Here is a 14808-nt window from a genome sequence, read left to right on the forward strand (position 1 = left end):
ATTGGTTTAACTGCTTGGACTGTGATCCAGGGAATTGGGCCCAGGTGAATACTTCTGCTGCTGATGTGTATGAATACTTCCCCTCAAGGCTGAAGAGTTTATTTGTTCCCTGTTCTGAACAATAGATGCTCAGGTTAGCAGTAGATCACACTGTCAATCTGAATTTATGGTTTGTTTCTGGGAAAGTTAATTCATAACAAGCACTATTTTGGCTCCAGGTGTGATGCAGATCCTTGTATGAATTGGACAAGTTCACCAGCTTACCTGGTCCTACGTCATTGACACTGATGAGTGGTGTGAAATATTGATGTGCATAGCTGAGCAAAATGGGGTAAGAGTAGCAGAGATGAGGAGGCCAGTGCAAAGGCAGATAAATCCCAGCTGGACTCGATGTCATCCTCTCTGAAACACTTTTGGAACTTCCTTTTGAGTTTCCTGTTTTAAAAAAAAGCAAATGAAAGATTACTGGATCCTAAAATGTTGCATTTACTTCCTTAGTGACCAATAGTATTTTTATGCCCCCAGAGGAAAAATAAGATACTTCAGTTGCAATGCAAACTCATTATAAATATGATCTCAAAACTCACTAATAAATATGATTTGGCTGAAGAATGCAGGGTATTGGATAAATAATGTTTCAATGAAAACCATGGGAAGAAGGCCTTTGCATAAAATGGATGCATTGACATAAATGAGGTGGAATATATGTTTCTTCACCAACAGCATGCATTGTTTCAGATTCCTTTCTGCTGTGAAATATCCCAAATCATTTCCATCCAATGACAACACGCCTCTGCTGCTATTTCCTGGCCCCAAATTATTTTTCAGGAAGATTTTGTTCCTTTATTCTGTAATATTTACATTTAATGATTCCATTTAGCTTTCCAATAATATTTAAGATAGATATGTGTTTTTTTTCTCACAGGCTTTGAGAGTCTTTGGAGCTCTCTTCTTGAAAACATAGAGTCATAGAGTTATACAGCTTAGAAACCCCATTTCCTCTGGAAGTTCATTCCACATACTCTCTGTGTTTAAAAAAAATTGCCCCTTGTGTTTTTTTAAATGCCTCACCGTAAAACTATGCCCTCTAGTCTTGAAATCCATCTCCTACACTTCAGTGAAAATGTCCCAACCTCTCCCCATAATTCAAACCCTCCATTCCTGGCAACATCCTGGTAAATCTCTTCTGAACACTCTCCAGGTTCCCGTATCCTTCCTATAACATGATGGAAGCAGAGCCTTCAAATAGTGTTAAGGCAGAGTTGGAGACATTCTTGAGAAGAAAAAGGGGTGTTGAAAGGTTACCTGGGGTAGGCAGGAGTGTGTGGTAATCAGGTCAGCAATGATCATATTGAATGGCACAGCAGATTCTAGTGCTGAATGATCTACTCCTGTGCCTAAGCTGTATGTTTATATGTTTTTTTATTTATTCCCTCATTTGACGTGGATATCACTGGCTGGGACAGCAGTTATTGCCCATGCCCAGTTGCTCTTGAGTTGCCCCAATGAATTCTATTTCAAGTGCAAGACAGTTCTGTCAGTGCACATTGTATTCATGGGGTGACTGTAATAAGTCATAAACAGCAAAAACAACTACCAAGACATCAGTCTGATGTTTCTTAAAACAGCATGTCTGACAAAGCAGCACCTTTTCAGTATTGCACAGTCCAACCACGGGATTTCATACTGTCTCCAGAGTTCACTGAAATGTTTCAATACAGTTAAATACTTTTTCTAAATGTAGTCACTGTATTAATGCAGGAAACACTGCAGTCAGTTTGTATTTCAAAGTTTGGGAGAAGATTTGTAGCTCGGGTGCTCGTTGTTGTGGTTCTGTTCGCCAAGCTGGGAATTTGTGTTGCAGACGTTTCGTTCCCTGTCTAGGTGACATCCTCAGTGCTTGGGAGCCTCCTGTGAAGCGCTTCTGTGATCTTTCCTCCGGCATTTATTGTGGCCTGTCTCTGCGCGGCAGATTCAAACCACTACAATGCCAGAGGAAAGATCACAGAAGCGCTTCACAGGAGGCTCCCAAGCACTGAGGATGTCACCTAGACAGGGGACGAAACGTTTGCAACACAAATTCCCAGCTCGGCGAACAGAACCAGAACAGTTTGTATTTCATTTATTTGCTGAAGGATAAATAATGGCAGGGCCCTGGGGAATAACTGCTGCTTGTTTTCTCAACAGTTGAGAGGAGACATGAGAGGCAGGTTTTTTTATGTCGAGGGCGGCAAGCATCTGGAATGTGCTGCCAGAGGTGGTGGAGGCTCATACAATAGAAACATTGAAGAAAAATCTTGACAAACATCTGAATAAGCAGCAGATAGAAGAATGGGGACTATGCGGAGGCGAGATGCTGTTAGTTTAGAAAGGCATCATGTGTGTGTACAGTCTTGGTGGATCAAAGGACTTGTTCCTATGCTGGACTGCTCTTTGTTTTTAGTTCTAACTTCACTTGAGAGAGCAGCTGGGACCTCCATTTAACATCTGATTAAGATTGATTTCCATCAAGGTGTGTGCTTTGGGAATTAAGGTTGAGGTGAACATCAGGTAAAGGGGAGTCTGGGGTCAGCGCATGCTGATGTTTTGATTTTAAATGACATATTCAATCCTGTATATATATTTCACCATCCACAAGGAAACTATCAATGAAAGTTTGCACCCATGGCCTCCCACTAATGGTGATGCTGCAAGGCCTTCATCACTATAGAGGTGGTGGTGGTGGCTCATACAATAGAAACATTGAAGAAGAATCTTGACAAACATCTGAATAAGCAGCAGATAGAAGAATGGGGACTATGCGGAGCCTAGATATTGTTAGTTTACTATGTGATTAATTTACACAGACTGATCCGACAGAAAATATCACATTGAAATAGATCATTTGTATCAGTTTAAACATGGAACAGTTGGTCATAATTTGGCGTGAGTCAGTAGTTCATGGGTTCAAGTCCTACTGAAGTGATTGCAACAATCTAGGCCAAAGTCAATGCAGTACTGAGGGAGTGCCACACTGTCAGAGGGTCTGTACTCACAGATTGCCCTGAGAACAGTTAAGAATCAAACGCATTGCTACAGGCCTGGAATCGCACGTTTGCTTGACTAGGTAAGGACAACAGATTTCTTTCCTGAAGGACATCATTGAACCAGGAGGGTTTTTTTTCAACAGTTGACAATGGTTTCACTGTCATCACTAAACTCTTAACTCATACATTTTTAAAATCAAATGCAAATTCCACTCTCTGTCATGGTAGGATGTGAACCAAGGTCCCCAGATCATTACCTGAGTCTCTAGATTAATAGTCTCATCATAATACTAGGTCATCATCTTCCCTCTGCTGGTATTGCCTGAAGGATGAAGACTGGTTGAACATTGGCAAAACTTCATGAGGATCTTGAAAACCAGTTGATGTGGACCACAGGGCAGCAATGTGTCATCTCACTTAGAGATGACACCTTCTGACACTTAGCACTGCTTGAACCATGGATTAAAGTGTCAGCTTGATTATATATTCAGCTTTCTGAGTAGGATTTGAACTTATGACTTTAGGACTGATGTGAGAGATGATTATCCAGCTAAGCTGATGGTTGCATGGGGTGAATTTTTGGAATGTTCTGTGATGCTGTCTAAGCTCCAAGACATAAGCACCACTCTTACATTTGGTGCCGAGTGCAATGGTCCTTGAAAGACATTAATGACCATTGACCCTGGATAATGCTTTATTGAAGATGAGATTAGATTAGATTTCCTACAGTATGGAAACAGGCCCTTCGTCCCAACAAGTCCCTCCAAAGAGTAACCCACCCAGACCCATTCCCCTACATTTACCCCTGACTAATGCACCCAACACTATGGGCAATTTAGCATGGCTAATTCACCTGACCTGCATATCTTTGGATTGTGGGAGGAAACCAGAGCACCCGGAAGGAACTGCATTTTTAATGTGGTAGTAATTGAAGGCAAGAATATGTCATACTTTAAAAATGCAGTACATCCAGCCAGATGGACCACACAACACCTGGAGGGAAGCCACACAGACACGGGGAGAATGTGCTGATTCCACACAGACAGTCACACGGAGATGGGTATTGAACCCATATCCCTGGCACTGTAAGGCAGCAGTGCTAACCACTGAGCCACTGAGCCACCATGCCACCCCTTGTGGTAAGGCTGTAAACCATCCTCATGGTTAAATACTTGACAAAAGGGCACATGAGTGAGATAATATTTGGGTATATGTAGAAACTCTTGGCAGAATATCCACACCTTCAGGAAAGAAAGAATTGATAAACCTGCAGCAAGGAAGTCACCTGGGTTTCATTAAGATAACAAAATGAGCTGAGATTGTGGTTATTTGAAGATACCATATTACAAACCATCTAACTGGTCTTGTTTCACATTTTAAACTCACCTACAACAACAACTATAGGTCTCCTGACAATGTTGGCTAACACAAAGATGTGGACATCCTGATAAATGTTTGCCAAAGGATGGCCTGCAGGAGACCCAGGATTGGAAGATTCAATCACATTCTGCCATTCTTGATCCCAGATCTGTACATATAACAAAACAAAGTTGATTTCGCAACAGAAAAGCCATAAGGAGAATTAGAACATATCATTTAGAAATATGAGGTAAATTAACTTCATAAAGATACTGGCATCAAACAGTTAAACAGGGCAACTGGGCAATTGCGCGAGTTAAATTCCCCACAGTCATCCCTCCAAAGAAAAACCTAATCAGGAATTGATCAAATTAGGAATTTGACCTTTATCATACTCCTATCAACTCACCAAATACTTACTGCTCCAAACCATTGGGTGTGGGAAACTGCACCAAATTTACTCCTCAAAAAGGAAACAGTGGGGCAGTGAGGTGAAGCTCGATATTCACGAAGGGACTTGAATTAATTTGGGGAAGCTCCTGTGACCTTTCTCATTAGATGTAGCACTGATTTCCAGTATGTTCGACAATGAAAAAAGGGTAGGACACAGACTGATTGAGTTCCAGAACATCAGGATCAGTGAATAACAGCTACATTACAGATTTACTGATTTTAAAATGATGAAAAGGCAGTATGTCAGATGCTAAATACCTTAGGTATCTTAAAACAAAGTAAAGGCTGTTCTGATGAAAAGGTTATTGATCCAAACCACAACCTCAGTTCCCCACTCCAGACATCATGCCTAATGCAGTGTTCCCAGCTTTTCTGGAATTTAGAACAGCACTGATCAAAACAAGTCATTTTACTCAAATTTTAAGAGTATGAAGTTACATGAAAAATGCAGAATGTATTTCATTTTGAAGCAGAGTGCGGAGAGAAGCTGTAAAGCATTTTGCAAAGTTAATACTGAGCGGCAGATTAAAAAAAAGTATCATGTTAGAGAGACTCAGCAGCTTAGAGAGTGTGTGTAAAAAGTGAAGCAAAGGTGAAGGAGTTGAACTGAACAGAAACACCAGGATCCCACTCCTGGAGAGATAGCGACAGGCTCTGTACACCTCCCTCGAAGAAGGGGCGGTATCTCTCCCCCAAGATCGAAAAGACCAGGACCAGGTTTTCCAGCCACAGAGCTGCAGGCCATCCACCATCTACAAGGTACTAGCTGCTGTGGGCATGAAACTCATGTGGTGCCCAGGATTATTGCTGAACACTGACCATGGGTGAATTATTGTAGTGGTAATGGTAGGGAAGGGGAGGTGGGTTCATAGGGCAGGATGTCAAGGGGGACAGCAATGGCAGGGGTTGGGGCAGTCAGCAGGAAGGGTAGGGGTGAATGCCAGCACATTCTCCTATTTATGATGCCAAGCCCTTGATCAGGCACTGTTGCTTTTGAACAAGGAGACCCCTGGCACCCACACACAGAGCCCCTGCCCATCTCTGGATAATACTAATGATGGCAGCAGAGTATTAATTACCCACTGAACGGCCTCAATTTCCAGTTGACAGGAAGCTTGGCCCTGGATCTTCCCTTCATGGATTCAATCATGGTGGAGGCATGAATTTGACGGGGTCCCTATTTGTCACAATTCTGCCTCCTTAAATGCCTCTACCACCAAACATGCCTCAAGGGCGGGTATTAAATTCTGCCCAGTATTTCAGGTCAGGGTAAGGATGCCAGAATTGAAAATGTTAGAAATCTGACAGGAAAGGGAACAGAACAAAGAGAAAGATCTATGATTGGATGTAGGACAATGGAAGTTACATTTCAATCTTCGGTGCAATGGTTAATCATCACAATATCAAATGATTCACTGGGTGCAAACCCATTGAAAGAAAATGAGTAATCTGCCCCAAAAATCCCTTTGGGCTTTTACTTTAAAAACAAATATTGAACTAAAACACCAGAAAAACCCACTGTTATACACACACTGAGGTTTGAGTCAATAATGGACATTTTTCTAATATTTTATTCACCTTCTCTCAAACAGTTCCCAAACGTTGCACAAAACATTTTCAAAATCTCTATGTGTGATGTGAGGGAGGGATTACCACCATCTCAGTGTCAGCATCAAACACTCTGACCACAGTTTTTATTTATTCATTCGTGGGATGTAGGAATGACTGGCTGAGTCAGCATTTATTGCCCATCCCTAATTACCCAGAGGGCAGTTAGGAGTTAACCACATTGCTGTGGGTTTGGAGTCACGTGTAGGCCAGACCAGGTAAGGATGGCAGTTTCCTCCCCTAAAGGACATGAGTGACCCAGAGGGGGGTTGTTCCAACAATCGACTATGGATTCATGATTATCATTAGAATCTTAATTCCAAATTTTTATTGATTTCAAATTTCACTATCTCCTGTGGCTGGATTTGAACCCATGTCCCCAAACCATTAGTTTGGGCTCTGGATTAACAGGCTAGTGATGATACCGCTAGGCCTTTGCCTTCATAGTTAAATCAAATCCAGAGAACACTGTCACTACTCAGCACCATTAGGAGAGCACTCCTTACAATGTCTGAGTGATTTTTCCTGTTATAGGTGTTGACTGAATGACTACGTATTTTCTGTGCTTTCATTTTTTAATTCAGATGTTGAACATTTTCATTTTCAGTTTTTAAATGTTATCTTGAAAGCAAATATCTCTCACCAAAGCAGCAAAGAATCTACAGAAACCTTTTAGGGATAATTGGAACTTTGTACACTGGGTAAAATGGGTGATCGAACAATTATCAGCTGAATTTTCATCCAATCTTCCCTTAACTTCTACTGAGTTCATGAAATAAAAATGACTGAAGAATTTCTAATCCTACCTTAGGCTGATGCAGCAGAGCTGGATCGAGAAATCCCTGGTCTGTTCTGTATTCTGTCTGAAATCTTAATTTGAAGTTTGCATCATGTGCTTTCACCAATGCTTCATGGAAGGTTTTCTGCAGGACAAGGTCTGTGTCTTGAACACCCCACATGTACAGTGAGATAGAGTGTAGGAGACTATTCCCTTCTCCTGCCCAAGAAGAAATATATATATGAACATTATACAAATACAATTAGTCAAACATACATTTACAAAGGGACCAGATGCTTCAATTTATTGTTCTAACTCTGCGACTAGTTCATACCCACCATTCCCTGTTGATAATAATAACTCCTGACTAACAGACTGTATAGCATCAGGGAATAATCATGAGAATTCATGTCACTGCTCCCAAAGACTCCTTTTCCGCGATGTAAATCCTCTGATCCAAGATTAACTGCATGTGTCTCCAATCTGTCAATCTATCCAGAAATGTATGATAATCCTTGTGTTTATTAAATTTACAGTCTAGTCATAGAAATCACACAGTGCAGATTTTTGTTCCTTAATTTTTGGAATTAGCTGATCACCTGAACACCCAGACTAGTTAATAAGATGCAAGAAGCTGATTTAAATTTCCACATAAACCAAACTTAGTGCATTCACGAAAAAGAACATCGAATCCATGCGAGCACACAATTCCAGCTGCAATTCTCACGAATCCAGAGCAGGATTGAGAGAGATAAACGGAACTCCTGTCAGTAATAAGGAAAGGTGTGCGCGGAAACTGAAAAAAGCCTCATGGCATTGGTTATTAATAAGTAAAAAGAGACACCATCTGGGAAGATTACAAACGCACAGCTGTGATCTGCAAAATGCTGTTGCACGGAATAGCATGCGAGAACTTTAGCAAAAGGATACCATCACCAACCAGCTTCAGTTCCCCTTTGAATTCTTCTGGTTAATAAGCTACTGAAATTCCATGAGATGGGGAACTGGCCCACACCACCACAAGAACTCAAAATTAGTAAGTTCTCAGACTCCAGTGAAGTCATTCTTCACTTCTCCTAAAGATGTTTATGTTTACAACCTCTCTCTGTGATTGTGGGCGGCTGCATTTCACGCTCAAGGCCCGGAAATTGGGATCTATTTTAACAAAACTCATTGATCTGGTTCTTTTAAACCTTTTATTTTGTAATGTTATGTTGACAAAACAATAAACTAACGTACATGAACAATTTGTGGACTTGGCCTTTAATGTCGCGTTATACATTTACATTCACAAGTGAAGGAAGTCTGATGTTCAGTGATTTCATGATCACTCATTATCCTAAAATACCCACCCGACATCCACCTGGTGCTCACATATAGGCCCGTAACCGGTGGCCCTGCTTCTGAGCCAGGAGTCCCGGGTTCAAGTCCCACCTGCTCTCGAAGGGTGTAATAACATCTCTGAAATGGGTGATTACAAAATCTCTGCACTGTACTGGGTTATAAATGGGGATTATCACCAAGTGAATTGTTGAATCTGCTGTTAAGAGTACACGAGGGTTTGGTTTCCGGTGAATAAACTGTTATTTCAGGGACCTTCTAGAAACAGAAAGCACCGAAACTGAAAGGAGCGATTGTACCCTGGAGGGATTAGCTATTGAGAGAAGAGAGATAGGAGAGGGAGAAAGATCAGCCTGGAGAGAAGGAACTAACTATCTGCAAAAGGGACAGGGTCAGCACCGTCAGATTCAAAAGATAAATTGCTCCTGTGCTATCGGAAATGACTCCTTGTTGCAACTCTCTGCTTTAAAAAAAAACAAACCTTCACAATATGCATTGCCAAACAGAAAACAGGTGCCAATGCACATCTTTATTTTACTGGGCAAACATATTCAGAACAGGTACGAACATAGAACATTACAGCGCAGTACAGGCCCTTCAGCCCTCAATGTTGCGCCACCCTGTGGAACCAATCTGAAGCCCATCTATCCTATACTATTCCATTATCATCCATATGTTTATCCAATGACCATTTAAATGCCCTTAATGTTGGCAAGTCTACAACTATTACAGGCAGGGCATTCCTTGCCCCAACTATTCTCTGAGTAAAGAAACTACCTCTGACATCTGTCCAATATACATCCTCCCTCAATTTAAATCTATGTCCCCTCATGCTAGCCATCATTATCCAAGGAAAAAGGCTCTCACTGTCCACTCTATCTAACCCTCTGATTATCTTGTATGTCTCAATTAAGTCACCTCTCAACCTCCTTCTCTCTAACGAAAACAGCATCAAGTCCCTCAGCCTTTTGTCATAATACCTCCGTTCATACTAAGCAACATCCTGGTAAATCTCCTCTGAACTCTTTCAAAGATTCCACATCTTTTCTATAATGCGGTGACCAGAAAAGTATGCAATACTCCAAGTGCAGCTGCACCAGAGCTTTGTATAGCTGCAACATAACCTCATGGCTCTGAAACTCAATCCCTCTACCAATAAAAGCTAACACATCATATGCCTCCTTAACATCCCTATCAACCTGGGTGGCATGTAGGGATCTATGTACATGGACATCGAGATTTCTCTTCTCATCTACACAGCCAAGAATCTTATCATTAGCCCAGCACTCTGCGATCCTGTTGCTCGTTCCAAAGTGAATCAACTCATACTTTTCCACATTAAACTTCATTTGCCACCTCTCAGCCCAGATTTGCAGTCGATCTATGTCCCTTTGTAACCTTCAGCGCTATCCACAACTCCACTGACCTTAATGTCATCTGCAAATTTGCAAACCCACCCTTCTGCGCCCTCATCCAGGTCATTTATAAAAATGACAAACAGCAGTGATAGATCTTTGCAGTACACCACTAATAACTGAACTCCAGGATGAACATTTCCCATCATTCACCATCCTCTGTCATCTTTCAGCTAGCCAATACTTGATCAGAACCATGAAATCACTCTCAATCCCATACCTCCATATTTTGTGCAATAGCTTGCCTTATCAAACGCCTTACTGAAATCCATATAAACCACATCAACCACTTTATCCTCATCCACCTGTTTGGTTAGCTTCTCAAAGAACTGAATAAGATTTGTGAGGCACGACCTACTCTTCACAAAGCCATGTTGACTATCCCTAATCAATTTATTCCTTTCTAGATTATTTTAAATCTTATCTCTGATAACCTTTTCCAATACTTATCCCACAACCGAAGTAAGGCTCACTGGTCTATAATTACCTGGGGTGTCTCTATTCCCCTTCTTGTACAAAGGGACAGCATTTGTTATGCTCCAGTCTTCTGGCAAAATTCTTACAGACAATGACAACATAAAGATCAAAGCCAAAGGCTCTGCAATCTCCTCCTTGGCTTCCCAGAGGGAGGTTTAGAGGGACTTATCTGTTTTTACACTTTCTAGGATTGTTAACACCTCTGCCTTGTGAACCCCAATCCCATGTAGTCTCATCCTAACATAAGCCTTTTTCTCTTGACAGGAGCTTCCCCTTTGTCCTCAGATTCCATAAAGAACTGTCCTTGATTGGCCCTAATCTTTCTCTAGTCATTCTTTTATTCCTGATATACACATAGAAAGTTTTAGTGTTTGCCTTGATCCTATCTGCCAACTACTTCTCATGTCCCCTCCTGGTTCTTCTTAGTTCTCTCTTCAGGGCTTTCCTGGCTAACTTGTAACTCTCAAGCACCCTAACTGAGCTTTCATGTCTCAACCTAACATAAGCCTTCTTCTTCCTCTTGAGAAGAGATTCAACTTCTTTAATAAACCATGGCTCCCTCACTAGACTGCTTCCTCCCTGCCTGACAGATGCATACTTATTAAGGACACACAGTAGCTGTTCCTTGAATGAGCTCCACATTTCAAGTGTGCCCATACCCTGCAGTTTCCTTCCCCATCCTATTCATCCTAAATCTTGCCTAATCGCATCATAATTGCCTTTTCGCCAGTTATAACTCTTGCCTTGCGATATATACCTGTCCCTTTACTTTGCTAAAATAACATAATCGGATAGTGGTCACTATCACCAAAGTGCTCACTGACCTCCAAATCTAACACCTGGCCTGGCTCATTACCTAGTATCAAATCCAATGTGACATCGCCCCTTGTTGGCCTGTCTACATACTGTGCCAGGAAACCCTCCTGCACACATTGGACAAAAACTGACCCATCTAAACTACTCAAATTATGGTATTCCCAGTCAATATTTGAAAATTTAAAATCCTCCATAACAACTACCCTGTTACTCTTACTCTTATCAAGAATAATCTTTGCTATCCTTTCTGCTACATCTCTGGAACTATTCAGATGCCCATAGAAAACTCCCAATAGAGTGATCTCTCCTTTCCTGTTTCTAACCTCAGCCCATACTACCTCAGTGGTCGAGTCCTAAAAGGTCCTCTCTGCCACCATAATACTATCCTTGACTAACAATGCCACACCTTCCCCTCTTTTACCACCTTCTCTGTTGTTACTGAAACATTTAAATCTCAGAACTTGCAACAACCATTCCTGTCCCTGTTTATCCATGTCTCTGAAATGGCCACAACATTGCAGTCCCAGGTACCAAACCATGCTGCAAGTTCACCCACCTTTTTCCAGATGCTCCTGGTGTTGAAGTTGACACTTCAAACCACCTTCCTGCTTGTCCTGAACTTTTGTGACCTTGGAACTTTATTTCTGACCTAACTGCACACAACCTCCTGTACACTGGAGCTACAATTCAGGATCCCATCCCCCTGCTGAATTAGATTAAACCCTCCTGCAGCGCATTAGCAAATTTCCCCCACCAGGATATTGGTACCTTTCTGGTTCAGGTGAAGACCATCCTGTTGTGGAGGTCCCACTTACCCCAGAAAGAGCCCCAATTATCCAGGTATCCAAATTCCTCCCTCCTGCTTCATCCCTGTGGCCACATGTTCAACATGTCTCTCTCCATATTCTGAGTAAAGAAACTCCCTCTGACATCTGTCCTGTATCTATCCCCCCTCAATTTAAAGCTATGTCCCCTCGTGCTAGCCGTCACCATCCGAGGAAAAAGGCTTTCATTTTCCACCCTATCTAACCCTCTGATTATCTTATATCTCAATTAAGTCACCTCTCAACCTTCTTCTCTCTAATGAAAACAGCTTCAAGTCTCTCAGCCTTTCCTCGTAAGACCTTGCATGCATGCCAGGCAACATCCTAGTAAATCTCCTTTGAACCCTTTCTAAAGCTTCCACATCCTTTAATGCAGTGACCAGAACTATATGGAATAGACCAAGTGCAGCCACACCAGAGTTTTGTACAGCTGCAGCATGACCTCATGGTTCCGAAAATCAATCCCTCTACCAATAAAAGCTAACACACTGTATGCCTTAACACTTCTATCAACCTGGGTGGCAACTTTCAGGGCTCTATGTACCTGGTCACCAAGATCTCTCTGCTCATCTACACAACCAAAAATCTCATTAGCCCAGTATTCTTTATTCCTGTTACTCCTTTCAAAGGGAATCGCCTCTCACTTTTCCACATTAAATTTCATTTGCCATCTCTACTTCTAGAAATCATCCAATGTCTGGTTTGATTGAGCGTCTACAGCCCTCTGAAGGAGAGAATTCAAAGATTCACTGCCCTCTGAATGAAGGCATTCCTCTCTTCTCAGAGCTAATTGACGTGCCCTTTTTGTGATACTGAATCCCCTGGTTTTGTGCTTCACGCAGCCAGATGATTCATACTTTCTGCCCCTACCTTATCCTTCCACCACCCCCCATGAGAGTTTTATTATTTTACTTACATTAAAAGACATGTATTTCCTAATGCTATTGTCTGGAAGTAATGAATTAACTAATGTTTAGCAGTAGATTATGTCAGTGTTGAATTATTATTTAATGGTCTTGATTACATTAAAATGTATAAAAGAATCCCAAGACTGCCAATTATTGTTTTACAACATTATCTCCCATGTGAGAAGGCCAGGAGTCTGTGGAATGTCTCAGTTATCCCTCAGCAAAGCTTGAACAACACCCTGTGTTCATTCTGAGATGTCCCCAGATAGCAGCATTTATAGATCTGTCAGCAACGGGATGAACTACTGAATAAGTATGGCTCTCCCTTTCATCTTTCCATCAGAAACTGAAGATTACAATGTGGTTTCAGACCTAAAACTTGACAAAATAATGTCCAAAGTAACAGGTGGGCAGCAGCATCCATCCTCACTCATCACACTCTGTCTGCAATTGCTCTGACCACGTTAATGAGGTCAAACCTCTGGCCCTGGAGCTGCTGGCACAAACTGTAGAAAGTTAAAAAGTGCCAGATGAAGGAGCAGCGCTCTGAAAGCTAGTGCTTCCAAATCAATCTGTTGGACTATAACCTGGTGTTGTGTGGTTTTTAACTTTGTCCAACACCAGCACCTCCACATCATAACTAACTACAGTGGGGTGGTTTGCTAATGATTCAAACTGCGACAGTCAATTTGGAAAAGTGCCTGAAGTACCATGAAGTGACAATCTGAGAACACAATCACTGACCGCAGTCACTTTGTTTTGTACAACAGTATCTCACTCTGAAAATGTAATCTTCATCATCCTAAAATGATATCGCTACTGTACTTAGAGGTTCGTGCAGCAATCACACACACACATATAATCTTGAAAACATTTTAGATCTGCCCATTTTGAAACTGTGTCACCGTTCTGAACAGTTCCCAAGTTTAAAGATTTATATCCAAGGAACCGTTTCAACATTCATTTCTAAAATAACAGGAAGGCTCGCTGGATCTGCAACGTTAACTCTGCTTTCTCTGCACAGACACTACCCAGACCTGCTATGTTTTTTCCAGCAATTTCTGTTTTTGTTTCCGATTTCCAGCTTCCGCAGTTCCTTGTTTATTTTGAGTGTAACCATCTTATGACACGGTGAGGTTTACTGTAATAATTACTGTTGCATTCAAGCTCAGAACATGGCCCTCCGGTTTTTAAAACCTCAGTAATATTTTTAAAACACTGAACTTGTTTTACCGACAGTATTTCTATCAAACAAAATGTGAAACGCATTTTGAAGTTAATCTGTAGACCGCCAGAAAAACAGCATTGACTCCAGCTGCACCTGAGTTCCCTTTGTGTGTGTAACAAGCTTCACGGTTAATATTTCTCTCTTACCAGGAACCTTGAGTGGAAATTGCTTCCTGACCTCCCTGCACCAGTTCAGGACTCGGGCTTCTTGGAGGGTCTTATAGATCTCCTCATCAAACAGCGCCTGCTCCACCATCCTGCGGAATCTCCGCTGGTATCCTCTGGTGCTACATAAATGCAGCGTGTACTCATGCAGTTTGTTCAAATGATGGATGAAGGGCTTGGCGCTGGTCGGTCTCACTATGTCCTCACTAATTGCAGCCCGCAGTTTAACGGCTTTCATTAAATTGCTGTCTGACAGTGTGTACGGCAGTATGCTGGTCCCCTCCATAGCAGCCCAGGCAGAGATACAGGGGAAGAGAGAGAGAGAGAGAGGGAGAGAGGGAGAGAGGGAGAGAGAGAGAGAGAGGGAAGAGAGGGAGGGGGGGAAGAGAGGGGGAGGGGGGGAAGAGAGGG

General features: G+C 41.9%; 1 protein-coding gene across 2 annotated transcripts in view; it reads right to left on the reverse strand.

Annotated features, from left to right (window-relative positions):
* Positions 1 to 14765, reverse strand: part of LOC140453345 (tumor necrosis factor alpha-induced protein 3-like) — a 40057-nt gene extending 25292 nt beyond the window's left edge. For both annotated transcript variants that reach the window (XM_072547902.1, XM_072547900.1), the window contains exons 1-4: positions 14380 to 14765; positions 7253 to 7443; positions 4413 to 4554; positions 265 to 435 (exon numbers count right to left, since the gene is read on the reverse strand). In XM_072547902.1, coding sequence (XP_072404003.1) covers positions 265 to 435; positions 4413 to 4554; positions 7253 to 7443; positions 14380 to 14683 — 808 coding nt within the window. In that variant the 5' untranslated portion in view covers positions 14684 to 14765. The remainder of the gene's footprint in view (positions 1 to 264; positions 436 to 4412; positions 4555 to 7252; positions 7444 to 14379) is intronic.
* Positions 14766 to 14808: the final 43 nt, after the last annotated feature.

Source organism: Chiloscyllium punctatum, chromosome 27, assembly GCF_047496795.1.
Source record: "Chiloscyllium punctatum isolate Juve2018m chromosome 27, sChiPun1.3, whole genome shotgun sequence".
NCBI classification, from domain to species: domain Eukaryota; kingdom Metazoa; phylum Chordata; class Chondrichthyes; order Orectolobiformes; family Hemiscylliidae; genus Chiloscyllium; species Chiloscyllium punctatum.